Raw genomic sequence first — 26,043 nt, forward strand, 5'->3', positions numbered from 1 at the left:
ATTCCCTAGATTCGAGAACAGTCCCCGTGGATTGCAAATGTAAACCTGCTATTCAAAAAAGGAGCGAGAGAGAAAACAGGGAACTATAGGCCAGTTAGCTTGACATCAATAGTAGGGAAAATGCTAGAATCTATTATTAAGGATGTAGTAACAGGGCATTTACAAAATCATAATATGATTAGGCAGAATCAACCCGGTTTTATGAAAGGGAAATCGTATTTGACAAATCTATTGGAGTTTTTTGAGGGTGTAACTAGCAGGGTAGATAAAGGGGAACCAGTGAATATAGTATATTTGGAGTTTCAAAAGGCATTCAGTAAAGTGCCACACAAGATGTTGTTGCACAAGATTAGGGCTCATGACATTGGGGGTAATATATTAGCATGGATTGAGGATTGGTTAACGGACAAAACTGAGAGAAGAAATAAACAGGACATTTTCGGATTGGCAGGTTGTAACTAGTGGGGTGCCGCAAGAATCAGTGCTTGGTCCTCAATGACTTAGATGAAGGGACAGAGTGTAATATATCCAAATTTGCTGACGATACAAAGCCAGATGGTAAAGTAAGCTGTGAGGAGGACGCAAAGAGGCTGCAAAGGAACATAGACAGGATAAATGAGTAGGCGAGAAGGTGGGAGATAGAGTATAATGTGGGGAAATGTGAAATTACCCACTTTTGGTAGGAAGAATAGAAAAGCAGAATATGTTTAAAAAGGTGAGAGACTAAGAAATGTTGGTATTCAGAGAGATTTTGGTGTCCTTGTACACAAATCACAAAGTTAAAATGCAGGTTCAGCAAGTGATTAGGAAGGCAAATGGTTTGTCAGACTTTATTGCAAGTGGGTTGGAGTACAAGAATAAGGAACTCTTGCTGCAGTTGTACAGGGCTTTGGTGAGACCACACCTGGTGTTCCCACTTGCTCTTCTTCCCCCCCCCCCCCTCGCTCTTGTCCCCCCTCCCTCGCTCTTGTCCCCCCTCCCTCGCTCTTGTCCCCCCCCCCTCGCTCTTGTCCCCCCCTCCCTCGCTCTTGTCCCCCCCCCCCTCGCTCTTGTCCCCCCCCCCTCGCTCTTGTCCCCCCCCCCCCTCGCTCTTGTCCCCCCCCCCCCCTCGCTCTTGTCCCCCCCCCCCCTCGCTCTTGTCCCCCCCCCCCCTCGCTCTTGTCCCCCCCCCCCCCTCGCTCTTGTCCCCCCCCCCCCCTCGCTCTTGTCCCCCCCCCCCCCTCGCTCTTGTCCCCCCCCCCCCTCGCTCTTGTCCCCCCCCCCCCCTCGCTCTTGTCCCCCCCCCCCCCTCGCTCTTGTCCCCCCCCCCCCCTCGCTCTTGTCCCCCCCCCCCCCTCGCTCTTGTCCCCCCCCCCCCCTCGCTCTTGTCCCCCCCCCCCCCTCGCTCTTGTCCCCCCCCCCCCCTCGCTCTTGTCCCCCCCCCCCCCTCGCTCTTGTCCCCCCCCCCCCTCGCTCTTGTCCCCCCCCCCCCTCGCTCTTGTCCCCCCCCCCCTCGCTCTTGTCCCCCCCCCCCTCGCTCTTGTCCCCCCCCCCCTCGCTCTTGTCCCCCCCCCCCTCGCTCTTGTCCCCCCCCCCCTCGCTCTTGTCCCCCCCCCCCTCGCTCTTGTCCCCCCCCCCCTCGCTCTTGTCCCCCCCCCCCTCGCTCTTGTCCCCCCCCCCCCTCGCTCTTGTCCCCCCCCCCTCGCTCTTGTCCCCCCCCCCCTCGCTCTTGTCCCCCCCCCCCTCGCTCTTGTCCCCCCCCCCCTCGCTCTTGTCCCCCCCCCCCCCTCGCTCTTGTCCCCCCCCCCCTCGCTCTTGTCCCCCCCCCCCTCGCTCTTGTCCCCCCCCCCCCTCGCTCTTGTCCCCCCCCCCCCTCGCTCTTGTCCCCCCCCCCCCTCGCTCTTGTCCCCCCCCCCCCCTCGCTCTTGTCCCCCCCCCCCCTCGCTCTTGTCCCCCCCCCCCCTCGCTCTTGTCCCCCCCCCCCCTCGCTCTTGTCCCCCCCCCCCTCGCTCTTGTCCCCCCCCCTCGCTCTTGTCCCCCCCCCTCGCTCTTGTCCCCCCCCCCTCGCTCTTGTCCCCCCCCCCTCGCTCTTGTCCCCCCCCCCTCGCTCTTGTCCCCCCCCCCTCGCTCTTGTCCCCCCCCCCTCGCTCTTGTCCCCCCCCCCTCGCTCTTGTCCCCCCCCCCCCTCGCTCTTGTCCCCCCCCCCCCTCGCTCTTGTCCCCCCCCCCCCTCGCTCTTGTCCCCCCCCCCCCCTCGCTCTTGTCCCCCCCCCCCCTCGCTCTTGTCCCCCCCCCCCCCTCGCTCTTGTCCCCCCCCCCCCCCTCGCTCTTGTCCCCCCCCCCCCTCGCTCTTGTTCCCCCCCCCCCTCGCTCTTGTCCCCCCCCTCGCTCTTGTCCCCCCCCCCTCGCTCTTGTCCCCCCCCCCTCGCTCTTGTCCCCCCCCCCCCTCGCTCTTGTCCCCCCCCCCCTCGCTCTTGTCCCCCCCCCCCCTCGCTCTTGTCCCCCCCCCCCCTCGCTCTTGTCCCCCCCCCCCCTCGCTCTTGTCCCCCCCCCCCCTCGCTCTTGTCCCCCCCCCCCCCTCGCTCTTGTCCCCCCCCCCCCCTCGCTCTTGTCCCCCCCCCCCCTCGCTCTTGTCCCCCCCCCCCCCTCGCTCTTGTCCCCCCCCCCCCTCGCTCTTGTCCCCCCCCCCCCTCGCTCTTGTCCCCCCCCCCCTCGCTCTTGTCCCCCCCCCCCTCGCTCTTGTCCCCCCCCCCCCCTCGCTCTTGTCCCCCCCCCCCCCTCGCTCTTGTCCCCCCCCCCTCGCTCTTGTCCCCCCCCCTCGCTCTTGTCCCCCCCCCCCCTCGCTCTTGTCCCCCCCCCCCCTCGCTCTTGTCCCCCCCCCCCCTCGCTCTTGTCCCCCCCCCCCCTCGCTCTTGTCCCCCCCCCCCCTCGCTCTTGTCCCCCCCCCCCCTCGCTCTTGTCCCCCCCCCCCCTCGCTCTTGTCCCCCCCCCCCCTCGCTCTTGTCCCCCCCCCCCCTCGCTCTTGTCCCCCCCCCCCCTCGCTCTTGTCCCCCCCCCCTCGCTCTTGTCCCCCCCCCCCTCGCTCTTGTCCCCCCCCCCCCTCGCTCTTGTCCCCCCCCCCCTCGCTCTTGTCCCCCCCCCCCCTCGCTCTTGTCCCCCCCCCCCCTCGCTCTTGTCCCCCCCCCCCTCGCTCTTGTCCCCCCCCCCCCCTCGCTCTTGTCCCCCCCCCCCCCTCGCTCTTGTCCCCTCCCCCCACCCGCACACTCTCGAATCTTGGATCTTGTCTGAAATCTAATGAGGTGAACTGTGCTAACAAAATTCAAAAATCTAGTTTTCCAAATAGAGAATCAAGTTGACTTATGGACATTAGGTGTAACATTGTTAAAAACTAGGCATATTGAATAAACTGTCTAGCTTGAATTGAATGAACTGTCCAGTTTGAATTAAAGGATACAGTGAGGGCCCTGCAGATTGTAAACCAGTCATCCCCTATTAAAGTTATTATACTACAGTGAGAGGTAGCTTATAGTACCCTAGATGTCCATCTAAGATTGTTAAGTTAGAGTTCACTGATGATGTTTGATGGCAAAAAAATGTTGGAAATCCTTAAGGCAGAAGCAGAACCAACAGACCATAAGGATTATTCCAGAGCTTTTGTTCAAAAGCATGCACCATAGAAAGACCATGGATCTGCAAAATATAACAGCTTGAAGTGCTACCATCCCATGCCCTCATAAAAATAATTATCTGGCAGCTCAGGCTTCCCAATGGAACATGCAGCTGTCCACACTGTATTTCACTGAAGCGGGAACAGCTACTAAACTTCATAAATCATTGGCTGAAAATCACTACAGATTTATGGGTGACAGTTGTGGTTTCATTTCATTTCAATGGTCCCTTCCCAAAATTCAGGGTATTTTGTTATTGGTTGTGCTGTAGGGATCCTGCCCCACCTCCCTTACTATATAATTAATATTAAAGGCCAGGAGAATTATTCCTACTGTTTTGTGGTCCCCCAAAAGACTTTGGACCAATCACAACCTCAAAACACTTTAAAAGTAATTCAGTGCTGTCATGTTGTCTGTGGCACTCACATAATTTACCCAGGTTACTATTCCAGGAGCCATTTAATAAATTTAATAAATTTCCTCCGCTCCATTTAGCAGCCAGGCATCTGCTGAAAATGCAGCCGCTGTCCTTTACCCAGTTTCATCTCCCCGGGTAGTTTTAAAAATGCCTTTTAGTGATAACTACCTGTTTACCTAAAAGAACTGTATACCCACTTGTACATACACGTCTGGCACATGGGAGCCCTCCGGGACATTGCCTGGACACAGTGGCTTGTTAAACATCATTTGTAGGGGTGGGAGGCATTTCAGGAAAGCACAATCCTTTCCTTGGCCAATACCCACATCCATGCACTTTCCAATAAGGGTCATTGGATAGTCATTGGGAGCAGGTAAATCTTAGTTTCTCCCCCCACCCCCGGCTTCCCAGCCTTCAAGTCTAAGAGCACTAATATTAACTTCATGCATCCCTAGCTGACATCAGCTAACACAAACCTTGGGCCTTCTTAGTTTATATAGTTCAGTCCCACACCATGTGGTGCATTTTCCTACTGACCCATTGGAGGAGCATTGGTTTTATTTTGTGATACTCCAAAAAAAAATGTTGTGCCTGCTGTGATTTTCTTTCCCCTTTTCTCCTTTTAGAAAGTAACTCTTTCAGTAGCCTTACCCATGTAATAATATTCACTAATAGCTTTGTGATTATCCATTTAGGTAGTCTTTCCTTTTAGTTAGATTGTATTTTTTTCTTTACTCTATTTGATAATCCCACATGTTAACCTCTGATGCTAAGTGCAAATTCAGGGCTGTTTGCATAGAGGCCATTTAGTTGTAAGTTTAAAATCAAGGAGGAAGAAAAACAGTACTAGGTGTAAGCTTGTGCCGTGCTATTTAGGATACAGGAAGGGAAAAGAGTTGCATAGTTCCGCTAGATAAGTTTTCTAAGGAATAGGCATCCCTCATGACTTCCCCTGCTGACCTCACTAATGACAGTTGGAGGATAACTTCATTGAAATAATGAATAGTAGACTAAAGTTGCATAATTTAGCTTTAATCCACATCTATTCAGGATATCCATTGCAAATAACCCATAGCATCACAGCATGGTACATATCAGTTTACATCCTGTATAGGTCTAAGGCCAAAGAGTCAGGCCTGTCCAAACTTTTAGCAAGTCTCTAACCTGTAATACTGACACCACTGAATGGCTGCTGGTAAAAGCACGGATAAATACTTCAACACAGACACACATGTACTCTGTTTTGATACAAACAGTCCATTCTCTCTCTGGCTTGAGGGTATTAAGTAATTGTGTTACGCAGTTTGCTGCACATATTCCTGGTGATAGTGAGTGAGGATTGTTGCTTGTGTGTTCTGCCTTGGAATGCTACTTGGTTATTGATACCAGAAATCAGAATGTGACACATTGAATAAAACAAATATTCAGCAGTGAGAATATTTTTTATCTAGTTAAGGATATAGAAAGTTTTGGGGGTTTTTTTAGGGTGGGGGGAATGCAGAGAAGAAGGAAATTTGTATGCTTTAAAACCTGGGTAGACTTTCATAGTTTAGAAACTTTATTATTCTGAGTTACATTTATACATTAGATCCTTGTTACCTTGCAGCAACTGAGAGACAGCTCCAAAGCCATACTGTAAGAAGAGATGTAGTAGAGAAAAGTCCTCTGTTTGCATCATCTACATTTTGCTGCACTGCTGTAAAGACCAGTAATGAAATCAGCAGTGATATACACAGCCTCTGAGTCAAAAACACTGTAATTTATACAACTGATCAGGGAAAATATTGCTACAAAATGCAACATTGCATTCTCATAGTTTTAGTGAACTATCAGCTAATATAAAAAGCAGTATTTTGATAATTCATTATAATGGATATTGTATTATTTGTGATTTTTTATATATAAGACATTGCACTATCACTAGTGTGTTACTAGGTTCATGTCATGAGAGTGAACAAGCACTGCAGACTTACGTGAATTAAGATTTTCTCAGAAGTACGGTGAACTTTTCTATGAACTTTAAATTTAAAAAAAATTCTACTCCAAGTTTTGTTAGATTTTTATTGTGGGGACTAACATCCACAGTGTGAGGATCTGCATTCTGACCCATTCCAGTTTTGTGACATGGAGTGTTGTATGTATTCTGAGTGGTTAGCTGTTATCCACATTGCTGTTTATTAGGTGTGAAACATCAATCTGCAAAATTGAAACTAATGTTGCTGTTCATAGGATAAAAAGCAATGTTATGTGGGTGCTTTCTCTACAACACATCCAATAGCTCAATTAGGTGGTTGGTAGGGAGGAAAATTGGAGGGTGGGATAGCCTGTGTCACACTCGCACATCGCCTAGTAGCTGGTTAGAGAGCAGCACTGGCAGGGGCCTGTGAATAGGTTACCTCCTTTCTCGGCTAAGGTTTGGTGCATAGCCTAAGACCTAAAGAAAAAATCAAGGAGAACAAAATTCTTATACTTTTGTGGTTAAATGCACCATCTGGTGTGGCACTGACCAAATACAGATCAGGGAGGTCTCAGGCTTGGTTATCCAGTCTGTAGTGTGTTAGCCATTCTATTCCAAGAAGCAGTAGGTGTGCTACAATTAGTTCAGCACCCAGCATCTCTGAGTTAGGGACAGGAGAATCAACCAAGGTTCCCATTCGTGATCACTGTCCAGTGACCCCGGAAAGAAAGACTTGCATCTATAAATCACCTTAACACATCTTTTAGAAACATCCCAAATGTCTTCACATACACTTCATTACTTTGAAGTGACCGTTATGTCTGCAGACATGGCAGCCATTTTACACACAGAAATATCCCACAATGACCATACCAATGACTCTTTAATCTCTTTTTGATTATTTTGGTTGAGGGAAGAATGTTGGTCTCTGGGTGAATTGCCTGTCCCTGTTTAATGTCCACCTTGACCAAAGGAACAATCAGACAGGACCTCTTTAATATTTCATCCAAACCTGAGTACTCATTTTTAACTTTTGTCCCTTATTATTTGATTCCTTCACCATAGTAAACAAATTGCCAAATAAAGTTTTGTTAGTTCCCTTTATATAATCTTGAAAACTTCAGTTGGATCACCTCCAAGTCTCATATCCAGAAAAAAAACAAGCACAAGTTCATTAACCTTTCTTTATACCTTAAACTCTTGACGTCGAGAATCATCTCTTCCCATATTGTTCCCCCCCACCCCAGTATATATGCACCTAGGACAATCGTTTGCTGCAGCAACCAATACTGTGAGTTACCTTATAATTTAACAAGGATCCTTTAACAGGACCTGGAAGCAGTTTCACAATATAAATGCACCATTAGACATTCACATCAGTAGTGTTTAATAATTCTGCTCTGTTTCAGATGGGTACGCATTTTCTCAAGAGGAACATGGTGCGGTTTCACAGACTGAAGTGATCCGGTCGTATGACACCACCAAACAGAAAGTTGCTGCAGACTGAGCAGCATTACCTTCCTCAAGTATTGGACTGATGGAAATTTTTGTAAGACATTTGAGCATGCTGACCATCAGTGCTGACCATAATCTGCGGTAGCCAAGTGAACGGATTCCTCATTTCTGTGGCCTTAGCCAACTAGCTTGACTTACATTAATTCTCGCACTGACTTCTGAGATCTAATGCTGTACGTAAAATATTTGTGTTGTTGTTCTGGTCAGACTGTAATAATGTACGATTGTAGGTGCTTGTAAGAAATAATTGTTTAAAACAGTACCATATCTTATGTGGAACCGAATGGAACTGCCAATCCTCCCCTATTTACACACCATCTAAAACATCTTTAATAGGTTGATTTTATTTGTACGGAAGTTGGGGGATGAGGTGGGTGAGACAATTGTATATTTAACTCATTTGACCCACACAGGTTGAAGATTGTACTGCATTTCGCCCCAGGTAGTGCAATATCTAAGGGGAGGGTGGGCGAATGCATGAACCCTCCCAATGGAAGTCACCGCATGCCTGTGTGAGATCTTGTATTTGTTGTAAAAAGAAAGTACACACACAGCTCGTCAACTTGACATACAATAGTGACATCAGAGCTGCTCAGCCATACCTTGAGAATCAGAATGAGCCAATATCTGAGACTCATTCTTTTTTAAACCATTTGGAGTTCTGACGGTCTGTTTAATGCTTTCGTAGTATTCTCATGTATTATAACATTGTCCAACAATGTTTCCATGTAACATTCCAATTATTAAGTGCAGAAAAATCCTTTATTATAAATTAGCCTTTTTGTGACAAATGTAATTTTGTGGTTCGGAAAGTTGGTGTACCGGGTTGCTGAGATGGAGACAATACAAATCTGCACCCACAGTCCCTCATGCAGTAAAAACCTGATCTCAGTTTCCCCTTCTGGGGAGGGACAGCAGACGCCAGGTGCTCCCCCACATGGAGTGAGCACCATCCTAGGCTGCTCTCTTACACCTTCTAGCTGGTCACGGGACAGCATTGCCAGAGATTTTGCAGTAGATTACCAGTAGCTGCCATTTCAACCCAATACAGTCTGTGGCCCCAAGGAGACCATAAGAAAAGGAGAAAATTAATAATATCTCTTTCTCCTAAATATATTTAAAAACTGGAACTCCTTTATCATTTTGGTTCAGAAAGCAACTGAAACAGGGTGATAAAATCCTGTCTGAGCCACAGCTGGTATCTGGAGTTACTTTTTTTCCCCAAGGGACGTTCAGACTTAGGCCGGGTAGCATCTTTTTAAAAATATACCTTGTGTAAGAAGTATCAAAATGTGTAAATGTTGAATTAAAGCAAGGTTACCCAATCTGCATTGTCTGTGAGATGTCTTGTTCTTTTCATTACCATTAACAGTATTACTGTTTAACATGTAATAATATGACGACCACGCGTTTGTTTCACATTAACCATGACGTTGAAAATCTTTTATGTATCACATAAAGGAGTTCAGTATGAGAGTTACAATTTCCTTAATAGAAATGTCTGAATACAAGGGACGGTTATTAGCTGGTACACTGAGACTCTGGATATGCTGCTTATTAGCAGGTGAAATCATGCATCTTGTGTGTCATTTCTAAGGTTGAATTGTTGAAGTATCCTTTTAGACATGAGTTTGTAATCTGTGTCGGCAGAATGGAGTGACGCTTTGGGGTAACGTATAATTAGCTCCCCGCAGAGTAGCAGGGCCTCCATAGATCTGTATTTTTTTCTAGCAGTGCTACAGTTTCCCTTGGCCCATCAATGTCCACTGGAGGAAATTCCTATTCACTATTAACTGCTTGACAATAATGTTAATGAGTGCAGTAGATAATCATTTAAGAGCTTCCGAAACACCTTGGATCTGCTTGTGTTACATAGAAAAAAGTTACTAATAAAAGTTTCATAATAAGCTGGCATAGTTTTTCTCCTGTTTTCAAATCACAGCTTGAAAAAAACTTTCTTGCTTAAGGAGAATTACGTGTTTTAATTTTAAAAAAAGCACCTGTTGGAGATTTTAAATGCTGACTTAGCTGTAATATATTGTAGTATAAAGTGACACAGACAGAATATTCTCTTTAGATCTCCCTGATCTGCACACTTCTCCCTGGCTGTAAAGCTGCATCTGCCTGTGCTTGAGTCAGAATGTGGGTGATTCACTTAAAATGGCTCTGGTGGGAGAAAGAAGAGGCTCAGCATCTAAAATTCTCTTCGTTCCTTTAGAGAAATGCTCCCCCCCCCTCCTCTCCTTTCGATAGCATGGGCAAGATAGAGAACGCGAGGTGTCTCAGGCCATGAACTTGCATTCCATATAACTCTGTTGGACAGCCTGTTAGAGCAACATGTCATGCCAGCAAGTTGCACAGCTCTTGACATAAATGATTCATGCCAAATAGTACTTTTTCACCTCTTGCCAATTTGCTCCCCTCCCCCTTCACTCTTGAAGGCATTGTCCCCTTGCTGGGGTCTAGTTCCACTCATTCCTTTTGTCATTTGGTATCTCATCCAAATGTCTATTTTTCATGCATGAGCTAGGCAGTGACTGGCTATTCAAACGTAGGAATATGACAGCCACGATTGATTCTGTCCTCACGTAACCTTCATCGGGGTGGCTATGTAGTGACCAGGAGCACAAACCCTGGCTGCCTTCTGAGTCCAGGGATGTTGAAGCTAATTGATGATTGGCAATTAACAGCACGGATTAGGGATCAAAACTGAGACCTTCCTGGTGTGTATTACTTAGTTCCTCATTGGATAAACTCACTGATCCACCAGCAGAACTCCAAGCAGCTTTAAAGAACTTTGAATCTGTAACATTATGTGTGATCAATTAATGTGTTTTGTCTTCATGAAAATTGTTTTAATTCTACTGTCATTCACGTAATGTGACACTGTTCAATATGTTGCCCAGTGAATGTCACCAGATGCAGAGCAAACTCTGAAATATTTTGTTCAAAAGGCAGATTTTCAAAATATATGCTCTTATATTTCCAATAACAATTGTTAGATTGTTATAATCTGTATATTTCATGTGGGGAAAAACATGAGCATAAACTTGATGGGCCAAATGGCCTGTTTCTGTGTGTAACTGTTCTATATATGAGACATTGTACACCACATCAAACTTGAAATCATTTAGTACCTTACTGTGAGTCCTATGACACATCACTCACATTAAGATGTCAGAGTGCTCTAAGTGCCCACCCACTCCCATATCAGGTTGACACCATTATTTACTGCAGCCACCATCAATTTAGACTTGCTGCTTAACTCCTCAACCTGTCTCTGACATTATTATAACATCAATTAATGTTTAATTCTCTAGTAAACCTTTATATTAAAATTTATTGGAATATTTTGCAAACCTCCTTGCAGTTCACCTAAGGCTTACAATACAAGCTGTGCAGGCTCAGATTATGATGCCTTCTGAACCCTTTAACCATGTTACACCCTTTGGCATATTCCTTAATATCTGTTATTCTACGTGCAATACACTGAACCATGATTAGGAGTCAAACTGTTTCTAAAGAGGCACATGTCATGCCTTGAAACATTGTACTAAAATATTACCTGAAAAAAAACAGCCAAAGTTTGATTGCCTTAAAAGAATGTTAAAACTGCGAGCTTGATGATACAATGCATGGGTTATTAGTGAATGTGAGTCGATAGCACAAACTATCATATCTGGTCACTAGTTAGTAGTTTTATTCAGAAAGCAAGGCTGATGTGAATAAGATAGTGAATAATCTAGCATTGTACCGTGGAGGAAATAATATTGGAAAACCCTATCAGACACAGGTTTGCCATGCCTATTTCAATCACAGAAACTTGTAACAAAAACAAAAAATTCTGGAAATACACAGCAGGTCCATTGGCATTTCTAAAGAGAAAGTGAGGTATCTGCTGAATGTGCCTTAAGCAATTTTCACATTCCTGTAATTTTACACAACTGAAGTCATTCCTCATTTTTGACCTATTTCATCAGAGAATTTTTTTATTATATTTATGGGATGCTGACTGACCTCCTGTATATTCCCAACATTTTCGTTTTAGATTTCTGGCATTTTCAGTTTTTCTTTGTAATGTGCCCTTGCTTATGTCACTCCACAAGCAGTTGTGATTAAGATGGCGGGAACATACAACTTTTCACAAATGAAAACATAAATGCAAATTTCATATAATGGAAATTAAGGTTAGGAAGCAAATAATTAAAAAAGCCCAAATATTCTGATATGTTTCATTTTTACCTATATAAAAAAAACCAGCATGCTTGGACTGACAAATGGAAAAAATCTATTTCAAATTGAAATATTCATGCTCGTAACCAAACCAATATGCTAGGAACTGACCTTTGGAAAGTCCAATTTAACTGACCAAATCTTTCAGTTGTCAACAGACAGACTTAAAAAAAATTCTTCCTCAGATTACTGTAAATTCACCCGATTGAAGTCACTTTCCCCTGACTGCCTGTTTCATGAGGGAAAGGGATGTAGATGCTGAGAAATAGAGCACTTCCTATTTCCATTGTTGGCATCAAGCAATCTCGAACCATAACATGGCAGTCTCAAATTAACGTGCTCAATTTAAACATGAAATAAGAAATAATGTCACATAATTAACAGTTTATTATGAAAATGTAGTTTTGGTTCTGTACACTTACACTTAAATGCCCTTTGGAATATTACAGACTTGGGGTATGTTTGTGGTGTATTTTACACATACAGGATGTGCACATTAGCTTCTTAAGCGAAATACTCTGTACAATTCAGTTTCTCTTTCACTTGTAACATTTCTACACAAAATTTATATTTCTTATTTCTATATTACAAAAGCTGCAGCAAAGAGTTTCACCTGAGAGGAGGGTATACAGAGAAATCATCGTGCACAATGTGAAATGCACACTGACCACTATGGTTCATGAGGCTCTATACTTTTGCAGGAAGCAGTAATTTGCTCCAACTTTCTAAACTGAACAGAAAATCGGTCCAAAGCCAGTACAATTGCTCCAGTTCTGAAGACTAAATTAATTTCCTGTTCATTTTGGATTAAATCAAGAGTATTTTAGTCACTGATCACTAACATATGAGAGGACGATATTCTAGCATTATCAAACTCTGAAATACTAACTTTTTGCTGAATTTTCAAGTACCCATAAGCAAGTGTCCGAGTGGTGTGATGTGATGGAGCATCAGCATACTGCCCCAGGCCACCACAGCATCCAGGTTGGACTTCCTCTTCCCCATCCCACTTCAGATTTCACACATTATATTGGCTAGCTCATGCAACACTTGCAAAAGGTTGGGGCCAGAAAACCTTCTGAATGCACGTGGTGCACGGCTGGGGGGAAACGAGGAGGAAGTGGAATGATACCCTCACGAAAATTAAAACAAAAAAATGATATCTCCTATGGGCCTTCAAGCCTGAGTTCAAATCCATATTTTCTACTTAAATTTCCTCTATAGGGAAGAATTTGACCAGTTTAGCCTGTAGGAGGATGGGAAAACTAACCTGAAGACTTAGATCGCAGCACTCAAATGACTCCTGGAGGGACAGCAGAATGAAGTCATAAAGGGCAGCCAGATGGGCTAAACTGTATCATTGAATGATGCCTTGAATGTTGGGGGAGCAAGATGTAAAAATAAAAATTAAGACACTTGTGATTCCAATAATTCTGCAAAATACAGACAGGAACCATATAGTTTCCCACAGAGCAGAACATTCTGCTTATGCCTATTACTGAATGCAAAGAAATTAAGGATGACATTACTGAACAAATAATTAATTTTCAAATACCATCACTTTAGCAAGTTCATCAACTTCCTGGTATACAAGTTAACCTGTTAATTATTTTGTTGTCATTTTTTTACATACATCGTTGGATCTTGCATAAAGTTCCATTGCTTGCATAGTTCTTACTCTTTCAATGCAAATAATGAATATGTTTGGGTACTAAAGGGATTTGTTACACTGCCTTAGAAATGGTAACAGTTGATTTTACAAAAATGAATTTGTTTTAAAAAGAAACTTTTGATGGATGGCATCAGAATCCAAATGCTATCCCTCAGAGAATTCAGCACTGAAAGAGTTAAATGCACATTTCACTGCAAAACTGAAAAAAGTGGAGTATTCAAGATATACATTAGTCTATATATTTCATTCCTATGGCATGGTAATCTAGTGTACAAGCTGTTCCTTCATAACTGTACAGTTTCCACCACAATATCAACCATTAAAATAAGGGAGTATACACTGCTGCAACTTATATACCATATTTTACAGTACAATTTCAAAAAAAGACTAACGTTTGTGATCTGCTTTGGAGTTATTTTAAAGATTTTGTTGAAATGTGCATATTATTATAAAGTAACTTAAACACTATCAATATCTGAATATTCAAAACAACCAGATTCTGAATTAAAATCTCCACTTGCAGCCTACAGGCAGGGTTTCCAATAAATACAACCATCACAAGTAAAAGTCTTTGTATGGCTTGTTCTAAATTATTTGAAATACGAGAATGAACTGAATACCTGATTTTTTTGGAAAATTCTCTGAATTAAATGGGAATGATGGCTGAGTTACATTTATGGAGCTGGAACCTGACACACATTCATGATACAATTAAAGTTAAATTTCAGGTTAATTTATTCTTCAGCTCAAAATTGTAGACAACATTTAGTTGCTGAGTGAAATGAAGAAGAGCATGAACCCCTTACACTGTAGATAATTTGTTTGGAACACTGTCAGTGATGAATTTGATAAAATATTATGACACTCTCCATTACTGTTGGATGGATTGCTTTTTGTTTTTATCAGAATTGGCCATGTAAAGGCAATGTTTTTCCTCAGCTGTAGCCAAAATGCTAGCAAGCTTCTCAATTCATTAGACTGGTTTACCACAAATTACCCAGTGAAAATTTATAGTCAAAATTGCTTAGGATTCATACACATTTTTGGCTAACATCCAACAAGTAATTGAGTTTTCCCTTTTTTGGACCTAAGTGAGATCCTGTACGACAAACTGAAATTTGGTGGACATCCTCTTATTCTCAATAGGAATTGATTGGCCATTTTTGAGAAGAGCAGTGTCGAGGCCGGCTTGTGTAAGACGTTCTTGACAATCGGTGCATGGTTTTATGAAATAGAACTGTTTTCAGTGAGGAAGGAGGTTACAATGGACAAGTGTAGTGACTTAGCAGAACACTTGTCTATTTAATATAGTGACCAGCCAAGATAATATTTAATTGACCGCCCCCACTCCGAACTCTTAACGTGTGATCATCAATGCAGTAACACTGGTTGCTGTGTACGCTCACGGTAAGCAGTGTAACAGGACTGACTGCGTGGACTTCCACAACCATCAATGAGACAATATTGACCACCACGTATATCCACAGTTTTCAGTGGGACAGGACTGATCAGTGTGCTTCCACTGTATGCACAAGATCATCAATGGGCAACAATGACCAATTTATACTCCCATTATTATGCATGGTACAGCACTGACCACCAACTACTTAAACACCAACAACTAAGCAACACTAACCACCAGGTACTTCCAAGAGCATTAGTAGGGCAGCACTAACTGCCAGAAACTCCCAGGATCATCAATAGGGCAGCAAATTTTAAAAAAATTTTTCGCATACACCTAATAAAGATTCTTTTGAGATCTCGTCGGAGATAAATTGACAAACCAATTGCTTACAAAAGACTCAAGCAGAGTTATATTTCTCACATTTCATACAGTCGACCTCCTCATAGCAGATATTACAAAAATAGAGAAGCATCTTTCTAAACAGTTACTGTTGTATACACCATCTGTTCAGTATTCCCATTGCCATGAGGGAAGGGGGTCTGCATTTGTCGGTAACCATTCTGCAGTCCGTCCATGTATGGAGGAGTTGGGGTCATTGCCAAAGAGTCATGTTGAACAGCATAACCCAAATACTGAGGGTGCAAAAACTGAGCCTGATGTGGCATAATCTGTGGAGCCTGTTGGCAGTTCATCACCGAGAAATTAGGTGGCATATTCAAGTATATATTATTCATTGCCCCTTCTGCTGGCAAACAGCAGTTTGTCTGTGTTCTTGGAGGGGGACCCCTGGCCCCTGAGTTGGCACTAGAGCTGGAGCTGGCAGCGGTGCTGGATTGTCGTGATGAGGATCCTCTAGGATTGCCAGAGCTCGAGATCATAGGGATAGTTTCCATTTGGCGATTTCCTGTCGGAGCTCTGCTTTGCTGAGGCTCCTGCTTGGGCTTGAGGCACCTGCAGCAGCAGGCCGCCACGAATGAGCCTACGATGACAAAGGCAACAAACACAGAGCCAACAATGAGGAAAGGTACGTAGATCGGCACTGGAGAGAGGAAAAGAAACATACCGTGTTATTAATGAGCATATACTACAGGAGAATAAAAACATAGCTGATACTAGATGCCAAATACATACAGCACCTGATGCAGTCTAATTAACAGGAATGATGTTCTACTGGACTATGTTTGAGTGAATAGCAGTAATACTGAACCCATAAAGGATTAGAAACATGGTTGCACAAGTATATAGATATAAATATATTAAGATGTCAGTGAAATTGTGGAATGTGCGTTTCACAGCAATATTTCCACTATACTTTCTAGAACAATTAAGAGAACTATATATGGCCCACTGGGACAAGCACAGAGAAGTCCTTAGAATCAGCATTTGTTTTAGAGGAGTGCTGCAACTCATGGGAGAGGAAAGGCTATCAGGAGCAGACCCAACTCTTGCAAATGTGTCACTAATTGCTCAATCATACGCCAATACTGTTAATTCCCATGGACAATTTCATGGCCCAGACCAAAGCCTTTCCACCTGGATTTTTGCAACATCTGTCCCTTTATCCCCAAATCACACCTTGATCTCTCGTACATCTCTGACCCTTTGTCCTCCTTCAAGCACCTCATCCTGTTCCACCTCTTTCACCTCCTTTAAAATCCTTATTGTCTACTGCCTCCTCGAGCCCCTCCCAGAGTTTCTCCCTGAGATATCCTCCCTCCTTCAGCCTCAGCACCGAGCATCTCCTTGTCCTCGATAGGTTCAATCTCCACCTCAGCCCCCCCTTGTCCTATCTCGCCTGAATTGACCGTCCACCTGTTCTCCCAAAACCTCTCCCTCCATATAAGCTCGCCTACCCATATTCATAGCCACCCCCTCAACCTCAACATCTTCCATGCCCTCTCTGCTCCCATAGTTTTGATTACAAGGCTATCTCCAACCAATTCCATATATCCCTCACTATCCACATCCCCTATTCCCTTCCAATTAGTTGCTTCTGCGACCATCCCTGGAAAAAATTCTCCCCCAAGTCATTTACAATTCCCAACAGCTTAGCCTTCGGCCCTCCTTCATCTTGATACATCTACAGCTGTTGATTTGCTCAACCACTCCCTCATCTCCACTCTTGATGCCCTTGTTCCAATAAAACCTTCACTGGCACCCATCATGGTAATTCCCCCGGTATGATTCCCACCGTTGCTTCCTCAAGTCTAAGAAAATCAGACTTGCACATATCTGGTGCACAACTGGTTTAGCCATCCATCACCAGATCTGGCTGGACCACATCAACCATTATCAGGCCTCACTCTTCTGCCAAAACCACCCACTACTCCAGGATCATTCTGAAGAGCAAATATAACCCGGGGCTTCATTCCTCATTTGCCAATTACCTCCTTAAATCCCTTTCCCCTACCCCCTCCGCCGTTACTTCTAAACAAGTGTGAGGAGCTCATAGATTTATTTGTCACCAAGGTAGAGGCAACCCATTTAGTTGCATCTCTCCCTCTTCCCCTTCTCTACCAAGCCAATCCCCCACTCTAAGCTTGAACCTCTGTCTCTCTCTAGTGTCTTCCCCATCTTTTCCTCCCCAAGCTCATCTCACAGATGAGACCAACTTCATGCTCCCTTGATCCTCCAACTTCCTATTGATATCAATAGAAAGAACAATTATGCAAGGTATATAACAGGCGGACGATTCAATATCACTCGTTTTATGCCCCTGCCCAAGTTGAAAGTTCCAGCACTAGTGTGCAGAAAGGTAAGTGTGAACCTCTATCGAACGGATCTGGGATTGACACTGATTTTCTTTTTTTGCAGGCATCTTTCATAGCATGGTGGGTGATTTAATCTGGGCATATTCTACCTGCCCACAGACAATGCTACTCTCTGACTGACTGACAGAAGCTACATTTCAAGTGGAATCATAGATTCCTAGAATTTTACAGCACAGAGGAAGCCATTTGGCCCATCATACCTGTGCCAGTTCTCTGAAAAGAGCTATCCATTTAATCCCTTTACGTGCCCTTTTAATTTTTTTCTTTTTCAAACATTTGTCCAGCATTCTTCTAAAATCTGTTATGGATCCTGCTTCCAGCACTAATAGGGCATTTCGTGTCCTCTACATAAAGAAATTCTCCTTTGTTCCTTTTGTGATGATTTTAAATTAAATTCTAGTTACCGACTCACTAACAAGTAGACATAGTTGTTTCCTTTTGATCACCTCTGTTATATCTCGTCTTAATCTTCTTTGTTCTAATGAAAAAAGCCACAGTTTCTCTAATCTTTCCTCATAACCAAACCTTCTTATCCTTAATATTATCTTAGTAAATCTCTTCTGCACTCTCTCCATGGCCGTGGCATCCTTCTAAAAACAAGGCACCCAAAATTGGACACAATATTCCAACCGTAGCCTAACCAATGATTTGCACACATTTAGCATTACTTCTTTGCTTTGGTCAGCTTTCCCAGTTCTCTGACATGAACCATTCTTCCTCCAAGCAACACTCCACCTAGGGCCCAGCCCAGCACTGATGACTGTTGATGTGAGGCAGCCCTAGGATTTCAGCCTCAGTGTCTAATTGAAAGTCAAATGACCACCAGCCCAGCTTTAATAAAAGCTTCTGTATAAGCACAATGGAGTGGGATATCGGAAAATGTTCACAGTTGCCATTTGGTGTTGAGTCACAAATACAGAAGGATAGCTCACTGCTGCTGCAAGTTATAACAAGTTTGAGTGTGAAAGATCTGTGTGAGTTGTGAAGGACTTTCACACAAGTAAAAGAACACCTGGAGCTCATTGTCACTGCTAGACATTGTTTATTTTACAGGCTCACATATACTGATAGATTCCCTATGCATGTTGTCATAGAAAATCCCTATGCATGAAAGGAGTTATGGAGCAATGCACATGAATGCCAAAAGTTAAGGTCTATGTATCGCACAGCAATAATTAGCTTTAACTTTTAATCATGCAAATATTCATGCTCTGTGAGTTAAGCTGTATTATTAACACTTTGGGTATTTTGCTCAGTCTAAAGTCAACAGTATAGCCCATATAAGTGCCCACGAATCCAGCACAAGTTCCAGTACACATTGGGGATGGAATGACCTCAAAGTCCAGTCCTCAAAATGCAGTATAAATAATACCACTACTTACATTTATATAGTGCCTTATCCCATTGAAATATGTAAAAGTGCTTCACACACAATGAATTACTTGTAAAGTGCAGTGACTGTTGTTATATAGGCACATGCAACAGCCATTCAGCACCAACAATGACCCACAAACAGAAATGAGACAATTGAACATTTAGTCTGTTTTTCTGATGATGAATTGGCCATAAATGGAATAAAGAAAACCAGTAAAACACATTGGTTTTCATTCTGTATCTGGTAGCATCAGAACAGCAAGCAGTTTGGATTTTGTGCATAATGCATAGTGAGACTTGCATTGCAGCTTGATACATTCTTGGGTAATACACCCATGACAATATAAAATAATTTCATGGGGCCAACATAACTGGCCCAAATTACAAAGTCCACTTCAGCATGGGTGGAACTGGAATTATCCTAGATTCTGGGTGCTAAAAGTCAATATACAAAAGTGTAAATCTAATATTTTCTTAATCCTTGGCATTTAGGCTCTATTCTAGGTCACACCCTGGCTAATTTATCTAATTTTGCTACAGTTCATGAAACCCAGGAGAAATGGGCTGAGAATCACACAGTTGTGTCTTTCACTGGACCAATCAAATGATGGGGCTTAAGTTATTCCCTTCCCATCCATTTACCAGTGTACGTCAATTTGTTGGTATGGGAGAGAAAAAATTAACTTGGTTGTCTGAAAAGTTAGTAACATATTAATTTCAACAGACATTTCTCAACAAAAGGCAAGGCTAACAGACTTTAAAAATTGGGATGCTCCCCAGTTCTGATTATCTGTTGGCAATTCAACTCTCAGGATCATTGGTTTGATTTGAAGGTAATGCAAGTGATCACGAAGGTAATGGAACAGTTCCCTCCTAATATACTTGTGAGGATTTCTAAATGGGCTAGTGGCCAATCATGTCAGTATAAAGTGACTGACAACCAATCCACAACTGTCAGCACATGTGATTAACTAACTTCAAAATTGGCATCTTTCCTAAGAGGTGGAGTCACATTTGCACGAACTCGAATACATGGTTTCAGTTGATGCTGATCCCAGTGTGACAGTACTACATGGTGTTGTCACACGGTGATGAATAAACACTGCCGAATTCGTTGTTAGAATGGTGTAGGAAATTCTATAGTTCATGTTCTATACATTCATGGGGACCTGGCCAAGATGTATGGCCCAGATGATAACGTCACCTGCTGATGGTTATCCTTAGACACTGGTAAAACTATTGCATAGATTTCAGAACATTCGATACAATGTGGCAGTTTGCAATCTTTGAGAAAATGATATTTTGACTGGAAGATGAAGGGAAGAAGAGAGCTTTTCTTTAGTGTCCCTTTTGTGCAGCCATTGGAGAGATTGAATGATCAGTATGATCAAGGCATTCCTTCTCGACAGGAATCTGGGATGGTACTACACAACTTGGACTATGGGCTTATCTTTTACTGCACATGTTGTAAGTTAACAGTGTCGTTAGATAGCTTATCTTAACTCCTTTGATAAAGAGGGAAACATGCTGAATACTGTATTTGTCTAAGTGATTGTATTAATAGTAGTTCAGTAAAAAAGACACCTGTTGCCCAACCTGGCTAACTTAAACAAAAGCAAAATACTGCAGATGTTGGAACTTTGTTTACATTAATATACTGTATGTGTTATTTTCTTTGTGTAGGGATGATATAGATAGAAAACTATTTTTTTACTGTTTGCATTCAGTGTTCCCATCAAACCATTTCATGGGTTAAATAAAAGATAAATCTCACTCTCAACCACACATGCAGTGTATCTTAGCCCTAACTTCAGAAGATTCCCTCCTACACCAATGTAACATTTCCATTTTCCATACCATTCTGTTCCCAATTTAAGAATCCAGGTTTCTGATTGTGCAAAACGGGTTAAAAAATTAAAAAACTTATGGCAGTTATATTGATTAAGGACAAACAGATAGAAACCCTCACACAGCCTGGATTTAACAGGTTCCAGTTTTTTTTATTCGTTCATGGGATGTGGGCGCTGCTGGCGAGGTCAGCATTTATTGCCCATCCCCAATTGCCCTTGAGAAGGTGGTGGTGAGCCGCCTTTTTGAACCGCTGCAGTCCCTGTGGTGAAGGTTCTCCCACAGTGCTGTTAGGAAGGGAGTTCCAGGATTTTGACCCAGCGACGATGAAGGAACGACGTTTGATAACAAAGTTTGTCTTACTTTGCAATGATTAAACTGGATACAAACTTCAGAACCATCCCGATTTCTGATATTCAACACAACCAGGATATAAGTGAATGCCAATGCCAGTTTGGAGCTGTGGATCTCAACCCATTACAAACTGGATTGAGACAGCCAGGAATATTTCATTTATGCCCTCTTTATACTGTGCTTTGCAAAGTGGAGTGCTTCGCATTTCTAGTGGGTCCAATTTGCAAAGAATAGTATAAATATAACAGGAGTGCAAACCAGTTCCTGTCAAGCCACAATTCCTTAATGATTTACTACCAGTTGGTGTGAAATTGTTAGCCATTTCCTTCATACTGTTTTGCACTTTATCTGACAGTTACAACAATATCTACACAATGAGCTAGGAATTCCACTGGGGTCGCTATGTGATGCAATACTCCAAGCAAATGTTTACAATTTCACTGGAACTTCCAAACAGGAAATCTTCACAAATTCATGTACAATACTACACATAAGAAGCAGAGGAATTCTTGTCTCAACACGTTGGGCGGGTGTTGGTGTGTCGTTTATCAGTATTAAATGGACTTCATTTTCTAAATCACTTTGTGGCTCAGGAATGAGATCAATGGAGCTTTTATTTTTTGAAAAAAATGAGGAAGTGTGGTGACTGACAAACTGCTATTTAGGTCAATGTGAGCTAGTTCACACAGGAATACACAGATTACAAAATGCTTCTTGTGAATCAGTTTTGTTATAGATACCTGTTCCTGCGCTCAATATAAGCAAAGCATTCGGACAGTTACAACTAGCAAGGATATGAAATATGAAGTGCATTTACACTAGCTCTTGTTTAGTTCAAATCACAGGAGACTGGCACATTTGCACCAGTGCCCCATATATATACTCCCTTCTCCCTGTGGCAAAATCATAGAGCCTTTTCATGGTCTTCTATTCTGTAGCCAGGAATTTTAGCAATGTAAACATGGTGAGTGGGCACACCAACACCAGCCTCCTGTGATCTGAACTAAATAAATGCTGGTGTAAAAGTGCCTTTTCATCCCATCAGCCTGGCTAGACTTGACCCCAGTTCCCAGAGGTAAAGTGACACCATCCAAACTCACTCCATCATCCAGTCCTTTAATGTTATTTTGTTTCTATCCTTAATAAAATATTCCTAGCTCATGTTTTCAATTATTCAGAAGATATTAACTGTTATTGTCCTTGTTGTTCACATCAACATTCCTAATAAAATTTATAAACTCTTGAGATACAACCCAGGAGGTGAAACGGTTTTTTTTTCATACTAGTATGGATTATAAAAGATAATGCAATCAGATGTCTGGTAAACTGTTGCTGATTAACTCCAGAGCCTAATGTTCATGTCTGATCTGTTGCTAATAGAGTTTATTATTTAATTACCTCATTAAAACTTTTACTGCTTCTCCTCCTGTTCCATCCTTTCATAAAAGGTGATTCTAGTGCTTTTACAAAACTTCTGTTGTCAGACACCAATGGGTGCTGGATAAATTTACTGAACAGTATTCAAAGTCTGAAAAAAATACAGCAATGGAAAGCTCCTTCTTTAATTTTACAGACTATTAAAATACAAACTAGATTGGTGAAACTACAGCATCTGGCCGGTAAGGGGGAGTCCGGAGGTCGATACCATTCACAATTGAACTGAATGGAAATAAGGTGAATTGGGTAAGGAGACTTTAAAGAGGCGAGGGGCGTGACCCAGTCGCTATACCCGGAGGTTCCAATGTAGGAATCGTATCAGGCTCCGCACACCAAATATTCGCAGTAATCACCCGAATGGATCAAACTGATACTGAAACAAACTGTACTAGAATTAAAACTGGACTCAACATTAGACAGGCTGGTTCGTTCATCGTTTGCAAAATAACTCTTGAAACATGTGGACATTTCAAGAGCTGTACCACACAAGGAAGTCAATCCCGAATGAGTTAAAATGATCTCGCTCCAAATAACGTCCCGTTCCGCTGGGGCTGGAAACCATGGGAAAGTTACTGATGCCACGTTATTTATTTTGTCTAGTTTATTTGGTGTATTTTGTCTGGATGTTTTGGGGGGCTCGGTTTACTTTCCGATCACTTGTGTGGTCTGTTAATCTTATTTAAATGAACCATTAAACATATTAAAATAACCCAGTGAATTATCTTAATGTTGCAGTTATCACGTTTAGCAGTGTGGACAACGCTTTTTTTCGATATAACAAGAAAGTGCATCAACAATTCCAAGCCCGGTGCTTGCATTCTAGATGTAGAGGTTTAGAAAAGTTACCGATGCCGTATAACATAACCAATAACGTAAGACTAAGCACTGCGATCCGTCTCCACTCTAATACACATGCACCCCACATGTGTGTCTATGAATCTGTTCACTAATTTACAACTGGGAACGACAACCCGCAACAGGGTGGTGTGAATTAAAGCAACTTTATATCTGTAATTCAACGTGTGACCATGACCACCCTTCTTTACCAGACCCTGGCCTCACTCCAACTAATTCTCCGCGATTGTGCCTCACTTTATTATCCAGTAAGTATTGTCAGGTTGATATGGAGCTGTTGTCTCCAAGTGACGAGCCCACACTGCTGCAAGATGCAGGGTCTTGAATGCACCTTCCCGCTATTTGCCTGCAATTTCCCCCGAGGGCTACGCGGGTGATTGACAGGTTTCCTACAGTGTAACCTATTCAATAAAAAATAGGTTCAACCTGATCATTTACTGCGGGGGTCGCAACTGTATCTCACACACGACCGATCTACTAACTGTGTGGACAATCTCAGCTGATTTTATCTGAACCTTTTCTAACGCACCGATCTTTATTATCTGGATGAAAGACTAAAGCCCCCGAATGCACAAACACACCCGCTTCTAAGTGAACACGGTAGTAAAGAGAACAGAATCGTCTCTCTTTCGCCCTCTTTACAGTCTAGTTTCTGTTGCAATTTCCCGACAACAGAATTTTCACCACTTTTTCTTATGAAAGTTGACATCTGACCAGGTTTAGCTCAAATCTAGTGATGAGACAGGAATGAGGAAGCTCGGTGATTCCATCAAACTGAATTGCTGCTGTCGCTCTTTACATAGAATTGCACAGAATTTACAGCACAGGAACAGACCATTCGGCCCAACTAGTCTATTCTGCGTTTATGCTCCACACAAGCCTCCTCCTACCTTACTTCCTCTAACCCCATCAGCATATCCTTCTATTCCTTTCTCCCTCATGTACTTATCGAGCTTCCCCTTAAATGCATCGACGTTAGCCGACGTTCGTTCAATGAGGCAAGTTCAGGAAAACATATTTCTAGCCTCGTTGACCCATTTCCTATCCATGTTTGACATCTTCGGGGTCGGACACGATCTATACCTGAAACTGTACTGAAATTGCATTGCTTCTTTGAAAGAGTATTTTGAACGCAAACAATGCATCCACAGCCCTTCCCCAGTAATCGTCCTCTTACCTGCCGAGGAGTTCGTGCTGTCTCTGCCCTCACTGCCGGCTTGGTTGTCGTTGCTGCCCGCTGGTTGATCGTTGTCACAGCGGCCCTGATCGAGTCTGGCCTCGGTCCTGGAGCAGCAGTAGCGCAGAGAGCAGGAGCCGCAGCAGATGGTGGTCGAGCCCAAGTCGAAGCGCTCGGGACACTGGAAGCCTTGGTGCCAGCTCCCCTGAGAGTCCAACCAGCCGTGGCAATATTCCCCGCTGGCATTGGCCGGAGCAGGGGCCGGCAGGAAAGCAAAAAGGACCAAGAGGAGCCAGCCCGGGGACAGCCTGCACCTCCTCGTCGTCATCATCCCATACAAGCGGACAGGAATCACAGGTCAGGTCAAACAACAGACAGGGGCAGGAAACAAAAAAAAACACAACGCTTCAATTCACAGGGACTATCCCGCTTCTAAAACATCTTCATCAAAAGTTCTGAGATCAGAAAATAAAAGCAGAAGTCGCCCAGCATCAGATTCGCTAGAAAACAGTCTTTAAACAGCAAAGCAAACTGCAGATAGACAGACTTCACTCCCCATCTTCATCTAGTGGGGCCAAGGCGGAGAGTCCCGGTTTGCAATGGATTTAAATTCAGTTTCTGGTTTTCATGGAGCAGGAAAATGACACTTTTCCCCATGCCAACATTTCCACCTTTCTTCTTGACCCGGAGCAGCAACAAGAACAAAACAGAGCGACCTCATTCAGTAGGAAATAAAGTGCCTATTCAATCCAGATCTCCGGGCACTGGGGGTCGGCGGCTCCCTCTATCCCTCTCACCCTGTCTATATTCCAGCTCCGTGCACATCACCTTTAACTCTTCCGCCAGAGCCGGCTGTACAGTCACTGTTGTAGCATTTTCGCACTGGATCCCTAAACCACATCTGTGCACGTCGGATTGTAAACTTTTTTTTCGCAAATAAGCCCGATTTGCCCAAAGTCTGCTTGTTACCACGGGGTCTGTATGATTCTCGCCTCTTTCACACCCATGTGCTCGGACAAGGTTCCCGATGCAGCAGCAACTTCGGCCGTTGAGGCGAGTGTCACCTCCCGAGTTGCAGTAACCCAGTGATCCCGACCAGTTTCAGTCGCACTCGACCCCTTCACTGTCCCTCTCCTTCCCAATGCTACAACTCCGGTCTCCCGGAATTGCTGTTCCTGACTGTCCCTCCAGCCGCCTCTGCTTCATAATATAGGGGACTTTCACATGGGTCTGAGTATGCGCGAAGAAACCTGCAGAGTCCTGTGGGAATTGTAGTTTCTTCAATGGGGAAACTTACCGCTTGTGAATTAAATCATGTGCCATTTATTCGCTCTGAGAGACTGATGTTAGATGTTTATTAAACAACGAGTCTTAAAAAAAT

General features: G+C 43.5%; 2 protein-coding genes across 3 annotated transcripts in view; one reads left to right on the forward strand and one right to left on the reverse strand.

Annotated features, from left to right (window-relative positions):
- The window catches only part of atp8a2 (ATPase phospholipid transporting 8A2), a 450,298-nt gene extending 441,431 nt beyond the window's left edge, over positions 1-8,867 (forward strand). For both annotated transcript variants that reach the window (XM_067986025.1, XM_067986027.1), the window contains one exon: positions 7,431-8,867. In XM_067986025.1, coding sequence (XP_067842126.1) covers positions 7,431-7,528 — 98 coding nt within the window. In that variant the 3' untranslated portion in view covers positions 7,529-8,867. The remainder of the gene's footprint in view (positions 1-7,430) is intronic.
- A 3,291-nt stretch (positions 8,868-12,158) lies between these two features.
- Positions 12,159-25,842, reverse strand: LOC137322490 (protein shisa-2 homolog). The gene is made up of 2 exons (XM_067985409.1): positions 24,663-25,842; positions 12,159-15,885 (listed from the first exon to the last, which is right to left on the reverse strand). The coding sequence occupies exons 1-2, from the start codon at positions 24,991-24,993 to the stop codon at positions 15,323-15,325; spliced, it is 894 nt and encodes a 297-aa protein (XP_067841510.1). The 5' UTR covers positions 24,994-25,842; the 3' UTR covers positions 12,159-15,322.
- Between the last annotated feature and the right edge of the window lie 201 nt (positions 25,843-26,043).

The sequence above is a fragment of the Heptranchias perlo genome, chromosome 6 (assembly GCF_035084215.1).
Source record: "Heptranchias perlo isolate sHepPer1 chromosome 6, sHepPer1.hap1, whole genome shotgun sequence".
Taxonomy (NCBI): Eukaryota; Metazoa; Chordata; class Chondrichthyes; order Hexanchiformes; family Hexanchidae; genus Heptranchias; species Heptranchias perlo.